General features: G+C 44.6%; 1 protein-coding gene across 8 annotated transcripts in view; it reads right to left on the reverse strand.

The window, feature by feature from the left end:
- ESD (esterase D) overlaps nt 1–15,000 on the reverse strand; it is a 45,063-nt gene that overhangs the window by 23,343 nt on the left and 6,720 nt on the right. For 2 of the 8 annotated variants that reach the window (XM_088443760.1, XM_088443958.1), the window contains exons 2-3: nt 11,203–11,265; nt 10,976–11,049 (exon numbers count right to left, since the gene is read on the reverse strand). In XM_088443760.1, coding sequence (XP_088299886.1) covers nt 10,976–11,043 — 68 coding nt within the window. In that variant the 5' untranslated portion in view covers nt 11,044–11,049; nt 11,203–11,265. Of the gene's footprint in view, nt 1–10,975; nt 11,050–11,202; nt 11,266–14,037; nt 14,118–14,187; nt 14,558–14,581; nt 14,678–15,000 lie in introns of those variants that run through there. The other 6 variants (XM_088443696.1, XM_088443627.1, XM_088444087.1 and 3 more) reach the window with 6 other exon arrangements.

Below are 15,000 nucleotides of genomic sequence, written 5' to 3' on the forward strand. Positions count from 1 at the left end.
AACATAGATGTGTCCTCATACACCTACAGGGGTATTCAATAAGAAACGTTAACTTCACTGCCGAAGTTTACGTTTCATATCGGAGTTTTTTTCTGCGTTAAAGTATCGGGCGCGCTCCCGCGTATCCCCGTATTCAATTTAAAATCGTAAAAAACGGGAACCTCCGAAGTTGGATTTGCGTAAAGTTACGATTTTTTCCATAAAAAATTTGTAAGACCCCGTTAAAGTTGTAAAATCATGGGGGATCACTATGGGTACCCCCGTTTTAGCCTTTAAATGAAAGTCGGGGATTTAAATAGCCGCAGCAGGTGTTTTTTTTCCCGACATTGAAGAAGTGTTGCAGAAGAGCACTTAGGTTATTTTTTTCGATTTTTTAAGTGGTGCCATCAAATTTGGGGTACATGAAAATGGGTACTAGCATATTTTTAAGTCCCTAATGTAAGTTTTTAAAAATTCTGCATTTGTGCACCTGCCGCTATAATTCTATTCTGCAAAACACCCGACGCATACTTGCAGAATAGCCCTGAACCTATTTCCCTATTGTTAAACAATTTTTTCCCTTTTTTTTTTCACCCCAATTTTTAAATTCATTTTTTGGGGTGTCCCTATTTTTTTTTTTAAACCCAAATTTATTTTTTTTAAGGGTGTCCTGATTTTTTGTAGGACATTTTTTTTTTAACATTTCCTTTTAAGGGGACATTCCCAAAACTACAGCCTATTTTTTATAAGCCTACACCCCCAAACCCCTATTCTGCTTTTTTTTTCACTTGCTATAGTGCTTAGAGAAATTATCCCTGTTTTTCAAAAAATTACCCTTGAGCCCATTTAAGGAAAAAAACGGGAATTTTCGGGAAATATGCCTGGGACCCCCCTAAAGATGTCCTGACATGGGGTATCACTATGGGCAACCCCGTTCTTGCCTGCTTAAGAAAGTCGGGTTTTTAAATAGCTTTGCAAGGTGTTTTTCCCTGCCGCGGCTATTAGAAACTCCGACTTCCTTCAGGAGTTAAAAATGGGGGTACCCATAGTGATCCCCCATGTCTAGACATCATTAGGGGGGTCCCTAGAATATTTTCTGAAAATTCCCGTTTTTGTTAACCTTTAAAAAAAAAAATTGTAAAAATTTTGAAAAAAAATGACATAAGGTCCCCCCCCAAAAGCCAAACCAGCCCCAGGCTAGCCAGCCAGTGGTGGTTTCTAAAAACGGGGAACAAAATGTGTAGGGTTCCACCGTATTTTAGAAACCAACACCATGCTGCAGGGACTAGTGCTGGTTTTAAATATAGGGGGCAAAAACGACGTGGGGTACCCCCTATATTTAAGACCAGCACCAGACCCAACCGACCGGGGTGCAATGCCACAGCCCGGAGACCCAATCACCGCGGCTCCAGGTCCAAAGCATTACACCCCAAGTCAGTCAGCGCAAGCCGGTGATCTCGGGGGAGTCGGGGACCCCCCAAAAAAGGGTCCCCCCTCTCCAGAGCACCACAGGCTTACGCTGAAGTCCCTGCAGCCTGGTGTTGGTTTCTAAAATACGGTGGAACCCTACACATTTTGTTCCCCGTATTTTTAGAAACCACCACTGGCTGGCAAGCGTGGGGCTGGTTTGGCTTTTGGGGGGGGGGGGGGGGGGCCTTATGTCATTTTTTTTTCTAAATTTTTACAATTTTTTTAACAGGTTAACAAAAACGGGAATTTTCGGGAAATATTCTAGGGACCCCCCTAATGATGTCTAGACATGGGGGATCACTATGCGTACCCCCATTTTTAACTCCTGAAGGAAGTCGGGCTTTCTAATAGCCGCGGCAAGTGCATAAATGCGACTTTGAAGAAAGTGGTGCAGAAGAGCATTTAGAATTTTTTTTGGGGAAAAATAACTATGCCCAGCAAATTTGGGGTACTTGAAAATGGGGGTCAGCATATTTTAAAGTTGCTAAACAGACTTGAAAATATCGTGAAAAACCCACTTGCGCAAGGAGCTGCAATGAAAAAAACACCTGGGGCATACTTGGGGACCCCCCCAGAGTCAAGTTCGCTATTTTTTAACTTTGTTCCCCAACATTTTTTTTTTTGGCCCCCAAATTCAAAGTGCTTTTTTTGGGGTGTCCCGATTTTTTTTTTTTACACAGATCGTTTCAAGGGGTCATTCTGAAGGGTGCAGGCTATTTTTTTTAAGCCTGCACCCCTAAACCCCAATTCTACACTTTTTTTCGACCCCTATTCAATGGTGAAAACTTATCCCTGTTTTTTAACTTCGACTTTTCAAAAATGTGATAAGTCTTTGATATTGAATACAGTGTAAAAGTAAAACCTGCGATAATGACGTCATAATTGCGATATTAACGCAAAAACGATGTTATCGCACCCATATTGAATACCCCTGCTAGTCTCAAAACGCCATGTGGTGCGAGACGCATGGCGTCGGTGAACCACCAAGTCCCGTGCAACTCTGTTAGTGCCAAGAGCCTTTTTCACTCAAATAATGCATTATGGTTCCATTGTGATGCGACTAAGATGCACCAGGAGACTTAACAGTGGTCGCGCTGAGCGAGCAATGCGCGTCCCAGGGACCCCTCACTTTAAAAGATTTGGGTCCTACTCCACAGTTTCTGGATCCCATCACAATTTATGCCTCACGGCCTGTAACACTTAACAACAATTACATGGGCGTCTGTTCACTGAAACTTGGAGATAAAATGGAAAAAGATGAGTCCCAGCCAATCAGCTCCTAACTGTAATTTTTCAAATACAGCCTGTAATCTGACAGTTGGGAACTGATTGGCTGGGACTTATCTTTCTCCATTTTATCTCTCTCCAAGGCTCAGTGAACAGACCCCATGGGGAGAAGGGAACAGGGGGCACAGGGGTGGGAGGAGAGAGTACACAGGAGAGCAGAAGGGGTACAGACATGTAGAGAGGGTAAGAAGGGCACAGGAGAGCAGGAGAGTTTGGTACAAACATGGAGAGAGGTTAAGAGGGGGCACAGGAGCAGAAGGGGTACAGACATGTAGAAGGGGTAAGAGGGGGCGCAGGAAAGCAGAAGGGGTACAGACATGGAGAGGGTAATAGGGGGCACAGGAGAGCAGAAGGGGTACTAACATGGGGAGAGAGAAACAGGTGGCACAGAGGTGGAAGGGCAGAGTACATGGGAGAGCAGAACAGATATGGGGAAAGGGAATGGTGAGAGCACAATATATTTAATAAATTTTTTTTTTTTTTTTACAGTAGTTGCTAAAACAAACGTGCTAGCTGTGTACACCACAGCCTGCCCCAACAGTATCATAACAGCAGAATACCAGGGTCTGCTTCCTTTATATATTAACAACAGGACACAACAGTCTGTCCCCACTTCTATTACACCAACAGGATTTCAGGGTATGCTTTGTTATATATTATAAATATCTATTTTCAATCAACTGCTTGGAAATACAAACTGCAACAATTAGACAGTGACAGAGTACATCCACTGCAAAGTAAGCAATTAGGTAACGTACAGAGGGGGCCACATGGAGGTCAACTTAATTCCAATGAAAATACTTGCAGACAGCTGTGATGGAGCAATGTCTTTCCTAGAATGTACCAGATCTAGCAGAAATAGTGAATATACTGTATATGAAACACACATGCTGCCTGAGCTGAAGAGAGCTGCCTATGCCACAAACAGGATCCTGGCAGGAATGGCTGTCATCTGGCAGCCCAGCAGAGATGTTTGGGAAGTCAGGCTTCCTCCTTCTGTGCCTCTTTCTATCCCACTCCCATGCCCACCCTGCCGTGGCCCCCGCCCCTTCTATGTGGCAGCTGGAGGACAGGATGGTGCTGTTACAAGTTTTAAATCCAGATTGGAATCTGTTTTAATACACGCATGTTGGTGTACTGATTACACCCTTGTCTTTGGTACGCAATTTAGCCCCACGAATGCTGGATATATGCTTTTAGTATTAATTTGGAATAAAAATTGTACTTCACTAATTTTTTCCCCTATGTGCTGAATGTGGGGACCAATAAGAAATACAACATAGGATGACTATGATTGATGAAGACTTCACTGGGTATTGATTTTTGACAGATAGAAGGATATACAGAACTGGATAAAGTGACTAAGTGAACTTTATTGACATATGTGATCAGGAGGTTACCCGTGGAGAAGCCTGTAGAGCCCGGAGAACCAAGGACAAATCCCACAAAGCCACTGGAGGGACAAAGGGAGATTGAAAGTGGAGAACACCCTGAAAGAATGTTCTAACATCAGACAGGGTAGCGATCCTTAGTTGGAAACAGACTGATAGCGCAGAAACCTGAACCCTAAGAGAGGCCAGGTGGAGGCCAAGGTTTAACCCAGCCTGGAGAAAGGCAAGCACTCGGGAGACCCTAAAAACTGTAAAGTCAGAGCCACGCCGTCAAAGACGAGGTAGGGAGATGGGAGATCAGAGGAAAGAGGTATGCGAGATTGAAGTCCCACCTCACTGCCAGAGCATCCACGAAGGCGGCTGAGAGGTCTCTGGTCCTGGACCCGTACCTGGGGACCTTGTGGTTGTGACGTGAGGCCATAAGATCTACTTCTGGTAGGCCCCATTTGTCTACCAGGAGTTGAAAGTTATGCGGGGTGGAGAGCCCACTCTCCAGCGTGTACGTCCTGACTGCTTAGGAAGTCTACTTCCTAGTTGAGGACTCCGGGGATGAACACTGCCGAGATTGCCGGGAGATGACATTCGGCCCAGACCAGAATGTTTGCCACTTCCCGCATTGCTGCCCGACTTTGCGTGTCTCCCTGATGGTTGAGGTAGGCTACTGCAGTCGTGTTGTCGGACTGGATTTGGACCGGCCTTCCCCGGAAAGCTATTGTGCCCGAGTAAGTGCTCTGCTCGAAGCTCCACAATGTTTATGGGCAGGGACTTTCCTGGGGTGTGCAACGTCCCTGAAAGGTATGATGACCGGTTACCACGCCCCATCCTCGAAGGCTGGCATCTGTAGTCAGAAGCTTTCAGTTTGAAAACATCTGCAGCCACCATGAGAGGGAAAGCCGAATCTCCGGAGAGAGGAGGATCCTCTGGGACCGGATCAGATGATACTGCCCGTTCCCCTGGGAGAGAATCAGTTGTTGAAGGGGCCTGGAGTGGAACTGGGTGTATTCCACCATTATTTTTTGTGAATGGTCCGTTATTACTGGAGGGCGGGTGGTGGAGCAGGGGAGCTGTGCATAGAAGTGAGTGGGCCTCCATTTTACTGTATCCATTCAATTGTGACCATATTGTGGACTAGTATAGTGTGTATAACAGTTGCATAACGCACAGAGCTCTGCTTCTCAGTCACTCCTGTCATTTTTTTGGGGGGGCGGTGGTCTGGCTCCTACACTTTCATCCTGGCTCCTAGATTTTAGAAAAATGTGTCAAGCCCTGGTATAAACATCCATCCAAGGAGGATGCATAGAGGGTACTGACAAAATAGGCTGTAATAGCTGTGGGTACCCCATTGTTGGAGGCAGTGTGGGGGCTGATGAGCAGTCCACTAGCTGCGTCATAGAATAAGGAGGACACCCAAGGTGGCTCCTGGAACAGGGGCTGGTACGGTGGACTGGGGAGTTGGTACATAACAAATAGCACACAGACCATCCTGCACAAAATCCTGAGGGGACAAGCACACTGCACAGGATCTGCAAGTAACCAGCACAGGGGCCTCAGGCTCCTGCTTACCCTTAGAAGACATAGTAATAACCAGCCAGCAGCACACACTCAGTGTATGGCTAATTATGCAGTGTGACACCCTTCACAAATACAAGTAAATATGAAGTAATAATGAACCCCTACACACCTGGTAGTTGAGGGTTAAACAAGAGCAACAGGGATAGAAATAACTGACAGTCAGAAAGGTTTAAGACAGTATATCACACCAGCAGATCTAGCACAAGTCACATACAATGCATATAAATATACTTATAATGGGCACTGACTCAACTAGTCAAGCCTCAAAGGGTTGGTAGGATTTGTGCGCTGTATAACCTGGCCCCAGGGAGACTGGACCTGAATCTCCTGAGACCTGTAGCTTCAGAAAAGCCCTGATTAATGGCTGCTGAGTGTCTCATCAGTGGCGGAACTCCTGGAGACAATGGAGTCATTTGCCGCCGGGCTCCATTGTCCCTAGGCCGTTCCGGGCACTGCTATGGAGATGAAGCGCCGCCGATCGGTGCTCCACCTCCAGCGGCATCAATACGGGGGGTGCGGTCGCACCCCCTATTTGCCGGGCGCCCGCTGAGTGTGTTACCAGTGGGTGCCCGGCTCCTTCTTTCTCCCCGGCGGTAGCCGGAGGAACGGAGCTCACTCTTGAGCTCCGCTCCCGGGTCCCGCAATGCACTATGGGAGTGATGTCATGACGTTACTCCCATAGTTCCGAGGAGCGGGTGCCAGGGACAGAAGGCAGCAGCACTGGAGCGGGGTTTCAGGTAAGTATTGTTTTTTTTTTGTATGTGTGTGTTCTCGCAGGGGGGGGGGGGGGGCTCACTACAGGGGGCATTACTGGGGGCATTTCTGGGGCCTCACTACGGGGAGCATTACAGGGGGCATTACTGGGGGCTTACTACAGGGGGCATTACTGGGGGCTTACTACAGAGGGCATTACTGGGGGCTTACTACAGAGGGCATTACTGGGGGCTTACTACAGGGGGCATTACTGGGGGCTTACTACAGGGGGCATTACTGGGGGCTTACTACAGGGGGCATTACTGGGGGCTTACTACTGGGAGCACTACAGGGGCCCTTACTACTGGGGCACCACTACTGGAGGTACTGCATAGGAGGACCACTACTGGAGGTACTGCATAGGGGGACCATTACTGGGGGGCACTACATAGGTGGCACTGCATAGGGGGACCTCTACAGAGGGCACTGCACAGGGGGACTACTACTGGGGGAACTGCATAGGGGGGCGGCAGCTGGGGCTGGCATAGGTGCTGGGGGGTGGTACATTTTAATTTGGGGGGCACCAACATTTATCTTGCCTCCGGGCACCTGGGATGAAGTTACGCCACTGTGTCTCATATTGGGAGGAGGGTGAGGGGGAGAAGGAGCAGCTCAGAGGGAAACCTCTTGTGAGGGATCGCGCTCTGGGCTGGGGAAGGGGCTGCCGGGGAGAGCCTCATAAAATTAAAGCTTGGGGCTGCCTAAGCAGTCTCCCCTGTCTAAAGGTGCGACAGGTCCTGCTGGCACCAAACGTAAAAATTGTCAGCCTGTGGCTGGGGGCGGGGTATATGTGGAGGAGAACCGATGCATCCTGGGAGCTAAAGCTTTGACTGTTTGGTGCCCGGATCACTCCAACCACACACACCCCATGGTATCCCTGTGGACCCTGAAGAAGAAATAAAGGTTAGGATAAGTGGAGAAAAAAATGCCCACATTTTTGTATTAGACATACTTTACCCTTCACTTACATAAAAGAGCAAACCTCAGTAACTGCTGTATTATTGCTGCTACTGGTGCAATTTTGGCTAATTCACTTTTGTTCTCTACAAACATAAATACATATATTACCACTAAGGCTACTGTCATAAGAGAAAGCATATTTTCCGTAGAGGTTTTCTATTCTACCAAGCACAAAATAGAGCATCCCAAGCAAATTTTGCTTTATAATAATTGTCAGGAGGATAAGAATGGTGTAATACAGTGGTAACCAAACTGTGTGCCGTGGCACCCTGGGGTGCCTCAGGGCACATGCAGGGGTGCCTCGGGTTGGTGGTCCAGTACCAAATAAAATGAATTTTATTCAGTGTGATAGTCAAAACCAGTGCTAATGGATGCCAATCAAAGAATATGTGGACAAAAAGAAGTGCAGCCCTGTCAACCACCACATAACTGAACCTAAGGGTAACATATAAGCACATTTTACTTCAAAAGTTTGGGAACCACTGGTGTAATAGATGTGCAGTGCATGGAAGGAAAATAGCAATCCAACATCGCTCCTACTTGTAATCATAATGGAAAATTGTTTTATCTGTAATGTCTCTGGAATGTCCTAAAAAGCTGCTTCAGTTGAGTTTATTTAATTTATAGTAACGGATGAACAGCTAATTTTCCAAGTGAATTACTAGGATGTTCATGTTTTAAACCAATTCTTAAAGTATGGAGTAGAATTAACAAACAGACGCATGAAGCTCTAATGCCGTAGTTCCCAAACTGGCCGCTGTGACACCCTGGAGTGCTGCGAGGAACTTGCAGGGTGCTAAAGGCTGGTGGTCCAGTACCAAATACAATTATTTATGTGCTAGGCAGACCCAGTGCTGGTGCCTACAAATTATAGCATATGTGGACAACCAGAAGAGCAACCCTGTCCACCACCACACAATGGAACTCATGAATGACAAATAAGCACAATTTACTTAATTTAGTAATTTTGCTGAATTTTTCAATAAGAAACTTTTGGCCGTGGGACATGGAAATTTATTTCCATGTCCCAATAAAAGGCCCAATTCACTGTACTCAAAGGGAAAAATAAAATTGATTGCAATGACTGCGAGTTTAGACAATTGCTCACTTGCCAACAGTGGTCATGAGCCAACTTGCTGTTTAACCCCGAAAGATCGAATCTAAATCAGATATAATGCGGATTTTGTGGCTGATGCAGATCTGAAGGCAAGTCTATTTGTGCCTGCTTTGCACTGTACACAGGACCGATGCAAGGCTTCTATGCACCCTAGGCGAAACTTCTGCCTGCGCCCAGGGGTTAAAGTGGGGCGGAACTGCGTTCCGTCACTTCTATTTGGAGACGGAACCAGTTCCGCCTCCTCCGACCCACCTTATCCCGGCACCGCAGGGAGGCTCCTGTGCCGGGCGCCCACTGAGATTTTGTTACCAGCGGGCGCCCGGCTCTCTCCCCACAGTGTCAGTGGCACCCGGAGGCTGGAGCTCACTCATGCTCATCCGCTCCCCCACGGCACTATGGGAGAGACGTCATGACCCAGTTTATCTGTGTGTGTGCTGCAGCAGTTTATCTGTGTGTGTGTGTTTGTTTTTTGCCTACACCAGGGGGGTGGTGAAAGCGGGTGTAGATGGGTGTCCGTCACTGGTATCACCGGGTTTCTCGGCCTGCAGGAGTGGCTTCCGGGAGAAGGAAGACCATGCCCCCTCTCCAAGGTAGCCTCAGCGGGCCGGCCCTCAGGTCCCGGCTCCCTTAGGCAGCTGCCTAATTGAAGAGCCAGCCCTGACTGTACATGCTCTGAAACTATTAGTTTCAGAGCATGTACAGTGCAGTTGTACGCATCTCCACTTACATGTTAGTAAATGTAATTGGGTTGTAGCGGGGCATTCTCTCATAGGCTAAGTTCAGACAGTGGATGTCAGAGAATTGAGAGCTATGCATAAATGCAAATACAAAACAAGAGCAGTAACCAGTATCTCCTAATTAAGCTGCAGCTACCAAAGGTAATGTGAGTAAGTCTATAGATTTAGTAAAACTTGGTAGGGCTGCTTGAAAAAAAAAAAAAAAAAAAAAGTTGCAGAATTTTTTTGACAGAAGTATTTTAGAAAATAATTTTCATTATTATATTTTGTAAAATAACTATCGAGAAAAGGTTCTCACACTTTCTTATATTCAAGCAGCGCTAACAAGTTTTACTAAATTTATTAACGTAATTCCGCCTGTTTTCAGATGAATCTTTTGCACCAGAGATCGGAATGGTACAAATGTACACCGATAATGATGACAGCTATGAAACCAAGTGTACATATAGGGGACATTCAGCTGAAAAGATGCGTACAACTCTGCATACAGGAGAAAATACCATATATATATATATATATATATATATATATATATATATATATATATTAGGGATGTGCAGGCTCGGTTCTACTCGGTTCCGTTCGTTTTTTTTTACCGAATCTTATTGGCTATCCAAAACTCGTGACAGATGATACCCAATAAGATTCGGTAAAAAAAAACGAACGGAACCGAGCCTGCACATCCCTAATAATATATATATATATATATATATATATATATATATATATATATATATATATATAGTATCTTTGCATTCAAATCTGCATTAGTCCCTGTACCTTTAAGAATGGGGTCACGCATTGTACAATGGTCAGCTAATGTTTGCTGACAGCAACCAAACTGGCTCATCATAACTGCAGCTGTAGTCAGCAATAGTGTTGGGGGTGGGCAATAAGCGGCCCTCAAGCTGTGGTTGAACTACAAATACCAGCATGCCTTGCAACAATTTTAGCATGGCCAAACAGCAAAACTGTGGCAGGGCATGCTGGGATGTGTTGTTCTACAACAGCTGGAGGGCCGCTTAATGCCCACCCATAGTTTAAGGCATGCAAAACTGAGATTCCAAGCACCCATTTAAAGGGCTTGATTCAAGGAAAGTGAGCATGCATCTGGGGAATAATTCTTGTTGCCAAAATGTCATGCCACTATATTGCACTCTACCAGTGTGTAATTTCCCCCCGTAAAATATGCAAGCATGCAATACTTGGTTTAGCCTTATTCTTGTCTTACATAAACAATGAGACTAAATGGTCATCAAGATTATCTCAATTGCACGTGTCTCAATCATATACAAGATTTGTTTTTTTACATTGGTTAAAAAGAACCAAACAATGCAGTTTCCTGTAAAAGTGTAGCTGGAAGGTGAATAAAAAGTGTCTATTTAAAAATATAATGAGTTTGGAAGTAACAAGTTTATTTGTGAACTTTTTCCCAAAACGGTGCGGTGCGCCCCTTCATACGACATTTTCACATGTTAGCGCCATGAGTGTTGGACAATAATAGACACAAACAGCGACCTGCACTGAGGGAGCTCCAGTATTGCCCCAAGCATAAATAACTTTCTACCTCTATACAGAAAGTACAATAGTAAAACCAGCAAACTGACCAGGAGTTTCCTTCCAATGCCTATGGGAGGAAATATAACTACTGTGGTGACTCTGGTATCAGTGATGCACTGTAACAATAATCTAATGTGACATCTATTTACCTGTCATGCTCAAACACTTTTTGGAATCCCTCAAAGCACTTATTGCTGGAAATCTGTTTCAATGCCATATTCTGCTGAAAATAAAAAAGATATCAATTATTTTTTTTTACAAATTACTCAACAAACTATAATGAGCCATTAGACGGGTAAAGTCTGAGTCATTTTCTTTCAGTCAAGGGATACATGGGTTGGTTGCAACTAACAGAGCAGCAAAAAAACTATCTTACGAGTAGTGTCCCGTCCAAAGTTCTGCAATTTGCTGCGATGATACTTTTATGCTTCTGTATACACTATGGGAAAATACAAAACAAATAAAATATTAGTGTAATAAATAAATATAAAAACTGGAACTAGTTTAATGTTGCAGTACTTCAGTCTTGTACATTATGCAAACTTCAATTACATGGATGAAAAATAATATAATATAACATGCATCCTGTTGCCATGACAGCCAACCAACATCAATGAGGTAGAGTGTACATGTAACAAAATTGAATCCCCTTTGATGCAGAATTATTATAGAAGGAGCTATACCATTTGTATCAGTAAAAATGGACATAATCTCAGAATATACACAATCTAGTTTATAAATGTAATCATACTGCCTTGGATAAATCTATAACTCATAATGCCACAGAAAGAATAGACATTGTAAGTAACTTTAATTTTATTTGAAGAAATACACTTAACAGTGTTGCTTATATTTGTAGTGTAAGGAATTTATTCAGTATTTCTGGTCTCTAAAGGTATTCCAGAAATGTTTAAAGTCCTTCCTCGTACATTTATATCATAATGATAGGGCTCCTAATTTGCCAAAGCTCCATGCAAAACAGAAAATGACAAGCTTTCTTAAGATGGGTATACATTAGACGATATGATGCCCGATCCGGCAGACGTACCCACCTTAAGTAATATGGATACAATGAAAGTAATATTGGCGTGCAGACGTGTCCACATACACCTATCTTCAAATCGCACCTAATAGCCCAATTTGGCTCAGACTTTGCGACTAGCCTACACCATGCATCCCTCCACACACTTTTATACAAAATATGCATCTTATTTGCCTCCCTAACGTGACAAAAATACTATGCATGGGTCCCCTGTACACTGACATTGCATGCAGTTGTTGTGCAACTCAGACGCTAACCTGGGTAAAAAGGCAAATGGTGCATACAAGCGGTCAGGTTTTTCTTCAGATCCGAACGATAACGATTTAAAAAATCGTTCATATCTGAAGGAAAATCTGACACATCTGAACGATCAACGATGCGCGTTCCCGATGGTCAGGTAACGATATCTGACATCTGATGTGTTCGTAGTCAGATTTGGACGATTCCATTCATTTTAATGCAGTCAAAAATCGTTCATAGTTCAAATCATTCAATCGTTCATCTAACCGTGTGTATGCTCCAAAAGACTGACAACCAATGCAAGTGAGCTGCACTAGGTATTGTACCATGCATTGTTGTGTTTAATCTGCAAATGTTTACTACTGTAATTCCTTTGCAACAAAATTACTAATCCTGAGGGGTCAGGACACTGCAGATATGTCCTTGGTCAATTAGCCTGAATACTTCATGTAGCGTGACATACCTGACGTGAGTAAAGGAGCATACACACTAGACAAAATGCTCCCTGAGCGATATCGTCTAGTGTGTCTCTGGCAGGGTGTGCTCAATGTCGTTCATGACATTGAGCACACCCGCTGAACGATATCATTCCCCAACATGCAGCAACCTAACGATATCGGCCTGCATGTTTATCTGATGAACGATAATGACGAAAGACCCGCGGGAACGCGCATCGTCGTTATCGTTCTGGTGTTAAAAATGGACGATAAAGTGGACGACTGAACGATATCGTCCACTTTAATCGCCCAGTGTGTACGCACCAGGTCCCGTGCAACTCTGCTAGCATCAAGAATCTTTTTTTGTGGAAAATGCTTCTAAGTCGCAAAATGATACGCCTAGGATGCACCAGGAACTGAGCTGGAAAAAAAGCTACGGACACTGCATTATAGCACTTTACATGCTGATTGAGAGACTTAGGGGTATATTTACTAAAGAGTGGGTTTATAGAAGTGGAGTTGTTGCCTATAGCAACCAATCAGATTCTATTATCTTCTATAAGGTGCTAGATAAACGTTAAGTAGAATCTGATTGGTTGCTATGGGCAACATCTCCACTTCTAAAACCCGCACTTTAGTAAATATATCCCTTAGTGTCGATATGAAATTTATCAGCACAGTCTCCTGGTGTGTCCTAATCGCATCGCATTTTTCGGGATAAAAAAGACCATCGGCGCTATCAGAGTCTCACGGGACCGATTAGCGCAACTCCAGCAAAGACGAGTGAGGACACATCTGTATATAGGCTCGATCCAATTAGGTACATCGCACTATGACAGACTTATTGTACCTCCAGACTCACACATTTCTGTTCGCAACCCCAACAGGCTGCAAGAAAAAAATGTGAGAATCTGGCGTGAGATCGGGCTGCGAGTGGGGCGACTTGTCATGCCGTTGCCAGCGATTCTCTGCTGTTACATAGGCAATTCGCCCCCTTTACTCATTTGATCAAGCCCTATAAGCAACTGGATGAATGTAGATAAAAGAAGACACTAAATACAGAAAAAAATAAGTCTGGAAATCGCATCCTGTGGTGGAGCATCTAAGTTGCACCACAATGCTGGGTACACACTTTGGCAACGGATCGGCCAGCAAACCAATTCGCCGTCAGAGCATTTGATTGGTAAGCTATACACACATACCGATTGGCCGCTCCATGTGTCTGGGTTGACACCCCAACTGGGCAGGAATTTAAATTTGCCTGCCCAGTTGAGATGTCAGTGTTGGTGGTCCTTGCAGCAAGTGTAAGGGTGGTCGGTGGGTCGCCAGTACACACATGTACAAATGTATCTTTCATATAAATATCGGCACTCGCAATATATTGCTCATCGATGGAACACGCTATATATCACCAAGTGTGTATCCAGCCTTAGGAGCAAAAAAGATAGTTGTATTAATGCTGACAATCAGTATTATACACTTTCTGACTCACCAAGTCACAGAATGTGACATCTGATTAATGTCTTATTTCTGTCTTCATTTATTAAAAATCGGAATTGAAAAGTCCTTTCCAGAAATGTGAGCAGAAGCAAAGCTTAGGAGAGTCCCATGTACCAGTAAAGCCGCCTGCAACTATATTTACCTCTAGCCTCCTCCAGTGACACACAGCAGTTCGCTTTACACCACTGACACATTAACCAGGACAAGGTCTGGGCCAGAGTGTGTGCAGTATATGCAGTGTGACGCTGCAGCTGCTGGGGAACTACATACCCCAGAAGACCCTGGCAGCTGACGTGCTAGGAGATGTAGTTCCACAATAGCTAAAGCCCTACTGCTTCAGTGCTTATGCATGCACTTAGGTAACATACACTCAATGCAGAGACCAAACACAGGTATGCAGAGGACAGGAGCTCTGCTTATCATCACTGTCACTCCGTGATATGTGTGACCCCTCTGTCTGTGACTAGGAACGGGCTGGCTCAGAGTCAGTGATCCCTGCTCCCTGTGGACAAGAGAGCGTCTAACTCCTATCCTACCTGCACAGCACTTCGGAGCCGCACTAGCATTCACACGACAAGTAAATGCAGGATAGAAAGAATGCAAGTTCCATCCAGCGCCACACTGCCTCCTACAGGTCAGGAGGGACTTCATCCCAGAGACATGTGCCAGGTTAAAAAAAAACAACCAGGAACGCAATTTTGATAATTGGATGTTTAACTGTTCCGGACGGACCTTATACTTTATGTTAGCAGTTGAAATGTCAACATGTACAGTATGTCGACAAAGTACATGCTGACATATTCCACTGCTATAAAGTCGATATGTTCACTATATTGACATCTAACCCGTCCCTAACCCATAATTATAACGCTAACCCGTACCCCTAATACGAAAGCCGTCATTTTCACAGTTATGTCAGGATTTTCTCTATGTTGACATTTTCTAGATGTCCTCG

The sequence above is a fragment of the Taudactylus pleione genome, unplaced genomic scaffold (genome assembly GCF_031769625.1).
Source record: "Taudactylus pleione unplaced genomic scaffold, aTauple2 ptg000005l, whole genome shotgun sequence".
In the NCBI taxonomy this organism is placed as follows: domain Eukaryota; kingdom Metazoa; phylum Chordata; class Amphibia; order Anura; family Myobatrachidae; genus Taudactylus; species Taudactylus pleione.